This window comes from Zonotrichia leucophrys, chromosome 1A (genome assembly GCF_028769735.1).
Source record: "Zonotrichia leucophrys gambelii isolate GWCS_2022_RI chromosome 1A, RI_Zleu_2.0, whole genome shotgun sequence".
In the NCBI taxonomy this organism is placed as follows: Eukaryota; Metazoa; Chordata; class Aves; order Passeriformes; family Passerellidae; genus Zonotrichia; species Zonotrichia leucophrys.
The window spans coordinates 40,394,610-40,406,813 of record NC_088170.1 but is presented as its reverse complement, the minus strand read 5'-3'; the positions used below and the strand labels follow the sequence as shown (position 1 = coordinate 40,406,813).

The 12,204-nt window shown below is 55.2% G+C and overlaps 1 protein-coding gene across 1 annotated transcript; it reads left to right on the top strand.

The window, feature by feature from the left end:
- Positions 1-903: 903 nt before the first annotated feature.
- MCM5 (minichromosome maintenance complex component 5) lies at positions 904-10,459 on the top strand. The gene is made up of 17 exons (XM_064732310.1): positions 904-1,044; positions 1,226-1,408; positions 2,272-2,398; positions 2,496-2,624; positions 3,310-3,482; positions 4,713-4,868; positions 4,957-5,123; positions 5,704-5,875; positions 5,977-6,088; positions 6,838-6,981; positions 7,266-7,331; positions 7,901-8,077; positions 8,179-8,291; positions 8,500-8,628; positions 8,851-8,993; positions 9,548-9,675; positions 10,080-10,459. The coding sequence occupies exons 2-17, from the start codon at positions 1,242-1,244 to the stop codon at positions 10,179-10,181; spliced, it is 2,205 nt and encodes a 734-aa protein (XP_064588380.1). The 5' UTR covers positions 904-1,044; positions 1,226-1,241; the 3' UTR covers positions 10,182-10,459.
- Positions 10,460-12,204: the final 1,745 nt, after the last annotated feature.

The following is a 12,204-nucleotide window of genomic DNA, read 5'->3' as shown; positions in this document are numbered from 1 at the left end:
CGAGGGAAGAAGTTAGTTTTTTCCGATAAGAAGGCAATAAATTCCCTTTCTCTGAAAGATTTAGGTGTCCTGTGGCTGTTATCTCGCTGCAAGCCCTTTCTGTTAAACAAATCATCTTACATAGCATAGTTTCTATTTTAACAATTTTTATAACATATAACACAGTACTTAAGAAAATTAATACAGCATTGCTTTCTAACACAACACATATAATATTCATTTTAATTTTTGCGAAAAGCCAATCATAAAATACATGCATTTTTCACAGGTTCTGACAGGCATCATACCCTCCCTGCTCACGCCAGGAGAGAGATGGCGCTTTGGATATCTCACAGCCATTGCTGTCACGCACAGGAGATTCCAGACTGAGCCTCAAGCCCGCAGAAATGGAGACCAAGGCTTTGTTTGTGCATGTCTATGATCGGTATGAGTACACCTGCTTTCTGTGCAGCAATGGCCTCTCTTCATTTCCCGCGGGCTGCGGCTGAACCTTCCCCTGCCGTGCACTCCCGGCTCACTCTGCATTCGGGCGCGCATTACCAGGCTTTGGAAGGGCCGAACTGCGCACCCAGCGACCAGCCGGCCTTCCCCCAGGTTCACACACAGCCATGAGGAAGCCATCCCGGGGAACTCGTGTGCTGCGGCCCTGGAGCACTGAGGGGCGCCGGCTGCTCCAGGAGCCTGAGCAGAGATTAATGCGATGGTAGCGCCCGCTCCCCCTCCGCGCCCCGCCGCAATGGCGCGGCCCGCCCGCCATTTCGCCTCCCCCCCCCGCCCTTCGCTCCCAGATTTCGCGCCAAACGCTGGGGGCGGACAGGGGGCGGAGCGCTCCGGCCAATCAGCGGTTGCAGCGGCGCCGCGCGCTCCCTCTAGGGGCGGGGCGAGGGGGCGGCTGAGGCCCAATCAGCGGCGGCGCGCGGCGGGCGGGCCAATCGCAGCGCGCGGCGGAGGAGGCAGCGCGCGCTCCCTGCCCCGGTTTGGTTTCCGCCGCGCGCCGCTTTTGCCGCGAAAAAGTTTTGGGAGCGGATTCCGGTGGGGAGCGAGGTACGGACGGTCGGGGGTCGGATTCGGGATCGGGATCGGGTTGTCCCTGGGGCACTGCGGGGAAGGAGCGCGCCCCGCGCGTGGGTTGCGGCGCGGGACCCTCGGCTGGGGCGATCCCGCGGGGCGTTGGGTGCGCCCGGGGGGAGGCGGCCGGGGCTGAGGCATTGCTCCCGCCCCGCAGCGGAGCAGCGATCGCGATGTCCGGCTTCGACGACCCCGGGATTTACTACAGCGACAGTTTCGGGGGAGACGCGTCCGTGGACGAGGGGCAGGTTCGGAAGTCGCAGCTGCAGAAGCGGTTCAAGGAGTTCCTGCGGCAGTACCGGGTGGGCACGGACCGGACGGGCTTCACTTTCAAATACAGGTGCTGCTGTGGCCCCTTTTCTCCTTCTGAACCTTGCCCGTCCCCACCTGCGCATCTAGTCCGCTCTTAACCTCCCTCCTGCAGTGCACGCTGCACAAACACAATAGCTGTTCTGTCTCTTCTCGTAGGCCATAAAAAGCTCAGTATTAAGAGATGCTTGTGTTTAACCTGACAGAAAAGCAGAGGTCTGGTGTTGTCACAAATTTTTAGGCAGCCAGCCAGTGGAAAAGGAAGCAATAGAGGGATCCACACTGCCAGGCTTGCACTTAGTTCTGAGATTCAAGGTCTGTGTTTGATGTTGTAGTGCTTTCTGGTTTAGAGAATTGTCTGTGTCCATTAAATCAGTGCACCACTCTGCACGTATGCCTTCCAACTCCATGAAGTTCCTTTGGCTACCTTTTGCTTATGCAGTTTAGAGACATAGCTCAACACGTTGAGAAAACATGGAGATACGTCATAATCAAGGGTTAGGACAGGCTTTCACCTCTGAATTTCATTAAGCCTGGCATTTTTAAGGAAAATGTTACCTGTTCTGTTATTACTTCCTTTGCTTTAAACCACATCTTATGTATAGTAATTATTATCCTACGTGCAAATTTTTTCTCCCTGTTTATCTGGTCATGTAACTCCAGTAAATACTTCACATTGCCACTGCAGCACTGGTGTCCCTGTGGTCTTGTGTCACCTTTCAAAGTGGGCTTTGGTGAAAGGCTGCCCAGCTTCCCCTGTGCTTCTCCTGGAACTCACCTGATTTTCCCTGCTTGCTTTCCAAACCAAGGACTCCCTGCAGAGCCTGCCTTTTCTGATCCCTGCTTGACTGCTGCTTTCTGCCCTGCAATGCTTTGCTGTTTCCTGCCTTGCAGGGATGAGCTCAAGCGGCATTACAACCTGGGGCAGTACTGGGTGGAGGTGGAGATGGAAGACTTGGCCAGCTTTGATGAAGATCTTGCAGACTATTTGTACAAGCAGCCAACAGAGCACCTGCAGCTGGTAAGGATGGGGGTTGGCAACCCAGAATATTGTCACGAGAGCAGCTCTGATGTTCTGCTGTGACAGACCCACTGATAGCCCATTGCTCCCTCTCTAGTTGGAAGAAGCAGCAAAAGAAGTTGCAGATGAGGTCACTCGTCCTCGTCCCTCAGGGGAGGAGACTCTCCAGGACATCCAGGTGATGCTGAGGTCGGATGCCAACGCAGCCAACATCCGCAGCCTGAAGGTGAGTGAAGTGAAGCCTGTGGTGTGATTGCAGGGCAGCTTTGGGAATCTGGTCTCATGGCTCAGGACAGGTTGTTGCTGTTCCTTTGAGGGTTCCCAGGGAGTCCCCAGGGGCCCCCTAAGCTGTAAGTTCCCTGGTAGCAGCAGGCAGGCAAGGAGACTCCACACAGATTCTGAGGGGGCTCATTAGATGAGGGTTTATTGGGGGTCCCACCCCCAGGAGCAGCGTGGTTTCTGAAGGAGAATGGGGAAAGGGGAAGAGAGGGAGAGCCTAGGGAGAAAAGGGCCAAGAGAGAGCCTCGTCTCCCTCGCACAGTTTTACAGGGAGATTCAAAGTGAGCACAGAATAAGCCTTGGGCCAATGGGATTACAGATACTTACATGATACTTCAGGGGAGGATCACAGGCTTGGAATAAACTGTACATTTTCAAGAGGTGAGACTGATCGTACCATTTAAATAAAATGTAGCACCACAGCAGGTCACTCACTAATTTACAAGGAGTGTTACTCTGCAGCTCAGATCTGACTGCAGAGGGCTGTTATTGCTGGTTCCTGCTGCAGGGACGTTATTGCTGTTGGTGGTGCTCTGCACAGAGTGTTCTGTCCTTTGCTCTCGTGCTTTGTAGATTCCTATCCATCTTCCATTGATGGTTTTCTTACCTTCCCTTCACTTTTGCCTTTTCAGTCTGACCAGATGTCCCACCTTGTGAAGATCCCTGGGATTGTAATTGCAGCAACCCCCGTGAGAGCCAAGGCCACCAGAATCACCATCCAGTGCCGCAGCTGCCGCAACACCATCAGCAACATCGCCGTGCGCCCGGGCATGGAGGGCTACGCCCTGCCCAGGAAGTGCAACACGTAAGCACTGACAGGCTGCAGGGCCAGGAAAGACTGCATTCCCTCCTCCTGCTCCTGCTGCGTCCCATGCATTGCAGAATCCCTGTTCCACAAGGCAGCAGCATCTGCACAGCTCTGCCTCTGCCCTTCGTGCTGCCCCTGAGCCAGTGTGCGGTTCTGGCTGGCAGGTTCCAGCTGTCCCTCTGTGGGCGTGCGGGCTGTGACCCTGCACGGTCAGTGCTGCGTGCAGCGTTGAGTGACCGTGTCCAGGGAGTTCTTCTTACTCATAGGGAGTTTCACCTGTTGTGCCTAAAGGATCATTCCTGCCTCCAGCTGTCCCGTAATGTTGTGAAGTTGCTCTCCTCTTTTCCAAACCAGCTCCTTGCTTGCACATTCCCACTCTTGAGGGGGCTGTTTTGTATTACCTTCCTTAGGGATGCTTTTCTGCTGGCCTTTTTATCCTGCTTTACAGCTCCTGGTGCCTCTCAGAACTGTGAGCATTAGACTGCCATTGTGCTGCAGCTCTCGAGGCAACCAGTCCTAGTGGGTTGTGTCTTTGGGCTCATACCTGCCAGTATATATTTTCTGCACCTGAACTCTAATGCAGCTTGAGAGGAGTTTGGGCTAGGGATCATTCCCAATGTGTGTGGTCTGTAAAGCACCTTGTTCCTGATCCCTGACTGCATGAGTGCATCTGCTCTCTGGTGTTGCCCTACTTGAAAGCCCTGCATGGAGTCAGGCATCAGTCGTGCCACTCTGAGACAGCAGCAGAATGTGGAGCTGCTCTTTGTCTCAGATAACTTGTAATCTAGCTAGGCAGATATGGCTGGAGAGACTGGGAGGTGGATGCCAGCCTTGTCACATTGCTAATTGCTTTCTCACCAGAAAGCACTTAACATTTGCTTTGTGCATGAGGTTGTAAAGAAAAACGCCCTGCAGTGTCACCGAGTCTGTGCTGCTGCCCTCTGTGTAATTAATGAATTAGAGCTGGCAGGGGAGGGGTGGGAGGCAGGAGAGTGCTCAGACAAGTGTCACCCTGCCTCTGGCTTGCTCTCATGTACACATTTGGCACTTGTAGAATACAGGACAGAGAGCTTGCTGGTCTTTGGTCTGGCCCTGTGTGTCTGCCCTTAGCTGCTGATGTGGCACTGCTTGGAGGGGCAGCTGTCCTTTGCTGTCCCCTCCTCAGGTGCGCTCCGAGGGGTGGCTCCTCAGTGCTAACAGCCTCCCCTGACTGATCTCTCTGCACAGAGAACAAGCTGGCCGCCCAAGGTGCCCTCTGGACCCTTACTTTATCATGCCAGATAAGTGCAAGTGCGTGGATTTCCAGGTCCTGAAGCTGCAGGAGTCTCCAGATGCCGTGCCACACGGGGAGATGCCCCGGCACTTGCAGCTCTACTGTGACAGGTACTGGCACAGCCCTGCCACCCTGCCCCTGCTGGCTGGCGCTGCTGCCATCCTTTCCCACCACCATGCTCTGCCTGTCTCCCCTTAGGTACCTGTGTGACAAAGTTGTCCCAGGGAACAGAGTCACTATCATGGGGATCTACTCCATCAAGAAATCTGCACAGAGCAAGAACAAAAGCCATTACAATGTGGGGGTGGGCATCCGGAGCGCTTACATCCGTGTGGTGGGCATCCAGGTGGACACAGAGGGCTCAGGTGAGGGCTGCTTTTGGTGTGCATTTGATCTGTGTTGGTAGCCTGGTGTTGGGAGACACTTCCCACCCTGTTCCTGAACAAGGAAGTGATCCCTCAGCAAGAACTGTTTGAAATCACAGCCTTCATCCTTCTCTGCTGTTTATGTAGCAGAAGGTTCAAGCCATTCCAGGGTCTGACTTGTCCTGGGCTCTCTAAAGTCATGTCCTGTAAGGCTTGTTCCCAGTCATGTTAAATGAGGAGGTCTCAGCCTGGGTCCTCCAGGGCTAAGCAATCCCTGAGGATCCCAGCTGAAGTCCATGGTTAAGACTGTATTTAAAACGTGGTCCTGACTTAATTCTCCCTCTGGTTCCTGCAGAGCTGCTTTGCCCAAGATCCTTGCTTTTTCTTACCAGGTTCTAAGGACACAGCCTGCCTAGCTGGGTTAGCAGATGCTTGCCCTTGCTTACCCTTTCTACCTGGTGGCACTTGGCGTGATTTTCAAGAGGGGATTTTGGTTGCAGTGTGCATGGGGGGAGTGATACAGTTTCCTCTAAGACCTCTGTTTGTTCACTGTTGCATCCTTCCCCTCATCCCTGTACAGGACACAGCTTCAGTGGCTCGGTGACCCCTCAAGAAGAGGAGGAACTTCGTCGCCTTGCTGCCATGCCCAACATCTACGAGACCATTGCCAAGAGCATCGCGCCCTCCATCTACGGCAGCACTGACATCAAGAAGGCCATCGCCTGCCTCTTGTTTGGGGGCTCCCGCAAGAGGTGGGGAAGGGTCAGCCCTGGTTTCCAGAGGCACTGTTTTGTTACCAAAATAAACGCTCACCGTCTCTCCTCCCTCTCTCCTCCCAACCCCGTCTCTCCAGGCTCCCGGATGGCCTGACCCGCAGAGGGGACATCAACTTGCTGATGCTGGGGGACCCTGGCACGGCCAAATCCCAGCTGCTGAAGTTTGTTGAGAAGTGTTCGCCCATTGGGGTACGTGGCTTGAGGTGCCCACGTGTAGCGCACCCCTTTTCTCCCTTCTGCTCCATGTCTAGCCCCAGAGTCAGGACTGTGGTCATGGCAGACACCTGCCTGTGCATCCGCAGGCAGACAGGCTGGCAGAGCACGAGCTGCCATTTCCAGTACCAGCCTAGAAGGGATGGGCAGTGAGGGAGGGAAGGTGAAGAAGGTCATGCCTTTTATTATGCTGTGAGCCAGGCTGTTAGCAAATGTCCAAAGACGTGCCTGGTGCTGCTGTTTATTGTTGAGACCTGATCAGCAGAGGGGCTGGCTGGTCAGCACAAATTAAGTTGACTGCATCTCAGGCACGGACCTCCAGCTTGAGCCCAGACATAGAATTATGTTTTCAGCTGTGTTTTTTTGTAGTCTCTATTAAACTCAGCCTCTGACTGTATTGTTCCCTCCAGGGGCAAACAGAGCTAATGCAGCAGCCCACCAAACAATGAATCACTCCCACTTCTGTACTTAATATCTGTGTTTGTGTCTGCATGCCCTCCGGTGTGTCACAGCTGCTTAGTCTGAGGCTTGGGATGAGGCAATAGCCCTGCTCTTCCCCCAGCACATCTGCTTTTTACATGTGCTGAGGGCTTTTCTTGGAGGTTCTTCCCTCGGGAGCTCCGGGTTTTGTGGTGCCAGGGATGTTTTGTCTCTCAGCTGGAGCAGTGGCCTCCTGGGTGCTGCTGCAGCTGATGTCCTGTCCCTTTCCTTGTTCCACATCCTAGGTGTACACCTCAGGAAAAGGCAGCAGCGCTGCTGGCTTGACAGCCTCAGTGATCCGTGACCCTGTCTCCAGGAATTTCTTCATGGAGGGAGGAGCCATGGTGCTGGCAGACGGAGGAGTGGTGTGCATCGATGAGTTTGACAAGGTGCCTGTGGGGCTGCCTGTGGGAGTGGGAAGGAGAGCCCTTGGGGTGCCAGCCTGTCCCAGCAGAGCCCAGAGCTGCAGGAGGAAGGGCAGCTCCTCTGAGACTCCCTCGCTTCCTTCCAGGGAAGGTTGGGGATGGGGTTGCAAGGAAATGCAGTTACATCCCGCCTGCTTGGGCAGAGGTCCTCAGACCTTTATGTTGGGGCTCACTTCAGTGAGTGTGTGGCAGAGGTGACTGATGGTGACTTTTTCTCCTTGCCTGGTTTCTCTCACTGGGATGTGAAGATGCGGGAGGATGACCGTGTGGCCATCCATGAGGCGATGGAGCAGCAGACCATCTCCATTGCCAAGGTGAGCTGTGGGTTGAGCATGCTGCCCTGAGGTGGGAATCTGAGAGCCCTGCAACCAGTGGCCACACATCTTTTGCCAGAACTGCCCATTTTAGAGCCCAGGCAGTGGTATTGATTGTTGCTGGTGTCACTGAGAGCAGTCAGCCCTGCCTGGAGGCTTTGGGCAGCCTGAACTTCATGGCTTCTCCTTGCTGCTGGCTGTCAGGCTGCACCTGCAAACCCATGCTTTGTGCCAGAGCTGCCCAGGAGGACTCAGCCCTGTCTGCCCAGTGTTTGTCTCAGATCACAAACCTGGGGTGAGGTCTCCCCTGTCTCTGCCTCGACAAAAGGTTTTAAATGAAATTACTCGGTGCTCAAGTCTCAGCTGAAGCCGGTCCCCTTCCAGAAGGACATGTGTGTCCTGTCCCACCATTACAGAGCAACTGGGTGCTACTTTGGGGCTTTATATAAATGAAAGTGATTGACAGTGAGTCATTGAAAATGGCTTTCAACCTTTCACTGAATAATGACTTGCTGTGACATGGAGGGGGTCTTGACACAATTCTTTTTTTTTTTTGCCTTCACCCACAGGCAGGAATCACAACCACGCTCAACTCTCGCTGCTCAGTTCTGGCAGCTGCCAACTCCGTCTTTGGGCGCTGGGATGACACCAAGGGCGAGGAGAACATTGATTTTATGCCCACCATCCTGTCCCGATTTGACATGATCTTCATCGTTAAGGATGAGCACAATGAGGAGCGAGACATGGTGCGTGGAGTCACGGGTGCAGCTGGACTCAGGGTGCCCCTTCTTTGGGAGGAGGAGGAGGCAGGGGCCTTCCTGCTCTCTGACTGCCTCTGCTTTCCCAGACGCTGGCCAAGCACGTGATGGCCTTGCACGTGAGTGCCTTGACGCAGACCCAGGCCGTGGAGGGCGAGATTGAGCTCAACAAGCTGAAGAAGCTCATCTCCTTCTGTCGGACGTGAGTGTCTGTCGGGTGTGCCTTTGGCACCTGGGAGGCAGTGGTGAGAGGCAAAGCACCCGGCACTCTGGGTGCGCTTTGTCTTAACTCCTGCCTTGGGAAAAGGCTGCAGGAGGAGCTCTCAGTGGTGCTGCAGCGCCCAGGGAAGAGAGGGCTGCCCAGGGGTCCCTCCCCTTGGGCGCTGGCTCCAGCTGTGTCCCCCTTGCAGGAAGTGTGGCCCTCGGCTGTCGGCAGGGGCGGCGGAGAAGCTGAAGAACCGCTATGTCCTGATGCGCAGCGGCACCCGCCAGCACGAGCAGGAGAGCGACCGCCGCTCCAGCATCCCCATCACTGTCCGGTGGGCAGCACCCCCTCCTCGGCCTCAGCGCCCCTGGAGCTGGGCTGTGTTACTGGGCTCAGGAAGGGGCTGGGCTGTGAGGGGGTGGCCCGAGCCCTGAAAGTGCTGTGGGGGGAGGCAGGAGGTGCATGGAGTGGGGTAGGTGGGGATGGCAGGAGCTGGGGGGAAGAAAATGCCCTTGAAGCGGCAGTAGAAAGCAGGGAATGTCTCTGGTGGCTGCAGGCAGCTGGAGGCCATTGTGCGCATTGCCGAGTCCTTGGCGAAGATGAGGCTCCAGCCCTTTGCCACCGAGGCAGACGTGGAGGAGGCCCTGCGGCTCTTCCACGTGTCCACGCTGGATGCGGCCATGTCAGGCAGCCTGTCAGGTGAGGAGGAGATGCTCTGTGCTGGGGGTAGGAGAGACATGCTGGGCCTGGCTGCTCAGGGCAGGGAGAGACGAGATCTTCTCTCAGGACCTGGCTCTCAGGGGCAGGTGCTGGACCTCCTTCCTGAGCAAAGACAAAGCAGTGCTTTGGGCAGCAAGGGGCCAGCGTGGGACTGTGCTTCACAGGGAGAGCAAAGGCAGACACTGTGCTGCTCAGGGGAGGGCTGGTTTAGACGCTTGTGGTCCCAAGGGCGGAATCTGGTGCTAGGTGTGGTTCCCCAAACCTATTAATCCTCTAAGATCTTTTCCTATGGGCGTGAAGACAATGTTTCCTTGGGCAGCAGCATGGAACAGAGAGTTTGAAGAAAGCTCCAGCAGCCAGGTCCTCATTGAGTTCTGTGGTTGGAGCTCCACAGCCTTTTACAGTGGAGTTGTTCATGGGTTCCCTAAAGTCTGTAAGCTGTGCTGGTGTGGTGGGAGACACAGGAGCTGGGCTCTGTGTCCTGGACAGTGACAGCTGAGCAGCACAAAAGCTCACTCAGTGTCTCCCTGCAGGGGCAGAAGGCTTCACGACACAGGAGGACCAGGAGATGCTGTCCCGCATTGAGAAGCAGCTCAAGCGCCGCTTCGCCATCGGCTCCCAGGTGTCCGAGCACAGCATCGTCCAGGACTTCATGCGCCAGGTGGGTCAGGGACCCAGGGAGGGCTGGGCTGTGAAACCAGGGACCCCAGGCTGCTGCTGGGGGCATGAAACCCCTTCCTCAAGGGCAGACTGGTTAACCTTTTGGTCATGCGTTAGAAATTGTGTGTAGGGAATGGTGTGCAATGTGATTGCAGAGTTTAAGGAGACTGAGGTAAGTTTCTGCAAAAGCTCTGAGGCTGTTTGGGGTCCTACCCTTGAAACCAGAACTGTTTGATTTGTGACACTGGCTGCAGTCAGATCTGAAGTAGGGAAAGGGGAAGGAAGCATCAGTGTCTTGGGCTTGCTGCTTTAGAGCGTCCTAACCAGGCTTTGGCAGAGGTTCCTGCTGAGCTCCTGTTGGCTATTCTGTGCTGGCTCACCTTCCCCCACTGTCCCCCTTTGCAGAAGTACCCAGAACACGCCATCTACAAGGTGCTGCAGCTGATGATGCGGCGGGGGGAGATCCAGCACCGCATGCAGCGCAAGGTCCTGTACCGCATCAAGTGACCTCCCTGTCCCAAGCTCCAGGAGGGAACTGCTGCTGCTGACACTGCCCAGGAGCAGGCAGAGTGCCCCTGGGAGCTGGGGCCTGCTCCTGAAAGAAGCTTTTCCTCGGGGAGCCCAAAAGCCCCAGGCCTCCATCTTGAGGGTTTGTGGTGGTCAGGGCATCCCTTGTGTGCTCTGTTGCTGTGTCATGTCTGTGTTTCTTTGAACTTTAAAAGCTTTTAGTTTGTATTAAAATAAAACCTGATATTGGTAACTTGGGATCTTTGCTCCTGAGGGGCAGAGGGGATGGATCTCCTTCCTTCTTTGAAGGGGGTGCAGGATTTTGGATAGAAAGGTGTCCCTCCTGCTTCCCTCCCTTATGCACTTACTCTCATTCAGGCTCCAGTCTCATGGGCAGCACCAGCAGCCCTGAAGGCAGAAACTCATTTCTCACTCAGGGTTTGTCTGTTAAGGCATGAAGCCTGTTGGCACAAGCTGTCCAGTTGGGCTCAGCAGTGCAGGAGGCACTTTACCACTCCCTGTGTGCAGTCTGCTGCTTCCTTCCCCCTCAGCCAGTGGCAGTGAAGGAAATTATTTGCTGTTTGTTCCCTGCTCTTTGCTAATCCCTCTTTGCTCTCTTCCAGGGCTGCAGCAGGGACACCCTTTACCCTGGAGTGTTAAAGGGCTGTGTGAAAGTCTTGTTTGAGGCATGGGCAGAGTTCCCTCCTTGCTCCAGTGAGGATGGAGATGAAGGATAATCCCCATGACCTGTGTGCTGCCCTCCAAGTGGTCCCTGCCACCTCCTCCTTTATGCCAGTGGCCTTGGGGAAGATTGTCCCACACACCAGAAGCCTCTCCTGGACACTGCCCCAGGGTGCCCTGTGCAGCTACTCACCCTTCTGCATTTGCAGCACAACCTTGCACTTGAAAACTTGGCAGATTTTTGTTATTTCTAGCAAATCAGTACTGGCTCTCTCAGATGTTCTCACAAAGGTGTATGGTGCTGGTAGGGCCCTGCTCCCAGCAGCCTGTGAGGACAGTGGTGGGGGCCTTGGAAGGCAGCAGTGTTGGGTGAGCAGAGCTGCTGCCCGTGGTGGACAGGCTGGTGCCTGTGGCTGCTTTCAGGCTGAAAAACCCCAGGAGAGGTTTCAACAGCAACAGAAACGTTCAGGGCCAGCAGAGGGTACCAGAGCCTCGAGGATGCCAGACTGTGGCTCTGCTCGTGGCGCTGCCTCCTTCTCCTAGAGGGAAAACCAAGGGATCCCAATGGGCTGTGCTGTGCACTCAGTGTGGCAGCGCCACAGGAGGGCTGGGCCCCACTGCAGCACTTGGGGTCCAACAGCATCCCTCTGCTGCTGGGTTTGAGAGGCACATGGTGCACTCCGTGTGTGGTTGTGGAGTTGGAAGTCTGGAGGGGTTGGGTGCTGGCATGGGAGAGACTGGCTGTAAATTAGAGCCTTCTGCTCTTCATTGTCCCATTTTTTGGTTAGGGACAGCCTTTGTGGAGGGCTAGAAGGAAGAGAAGGCTGGCCTAGACCCCAAAAGAATAGGCCAGGATAGGTCTCTCATTCCAGTGATTTTATTGCCCCATGTTTTTGCATGTGCCAAGCACCTTGCAGTGTTTCTTGGATGCCCCAAGCAGTGCTGGGGCAAAAGAGGGCCCCTTTGTTTCCTCTCAGGAAAAAAAAACAGCACCTTTTGTCCTCACAGTGCTCCCTGGATGTAAAAATAAGAGAGGGATGTTGCTGCTCCATGGAGGGGATCATCTCCAGGAATAAGTGTAAGTGGATGTGGGAATAACAGCCACATCCTGCCCTAGAAACTGAAGTTCTCAAAACTCCAGGTGTCTGTGAGAGCATCCTGCCCTCCTCACGAGCTGGCAGCGTCAGGAGGGGCTCTGGGGGCAGGGTCAGCACGGGCCTGAGGCAGCAGCCTGGTGTTGTGGCTGTGTTTCTGCCACGGCCCCTGCAGAGCTGCAGTAATGGGTCCTGCAGGTCTCTCAGCCCCTGCCAGTGTCCCACAATTACCCCTGTGCCTGCTCTGC

Excerpts from the sequence above, each read along its gene's own strand:
- MCM5 (XM_064732310.1), top strand. The coding sequence starts at position 1,242 with ATGTCCGGCTTCGACGACCCCGGGATTTACTACAGCGACAGTTTCGGG. Across the intron at positions 3,483-4,712 it reads CTGCCCAGGAAGTGCAACAC|AGAACAAGCTGGCCGCCCAA; the intron begins GTAAGCACTGAC and ends CTCTCTGCACAG. Across the intron at positions 8,629-8,850 it reads AGCATCCCCATCACTGTCCG|GCAGCTGGAGGCCATTGTGC; the intron begins GTGGGCAGCACC and ends TGGTGGCTGCAG.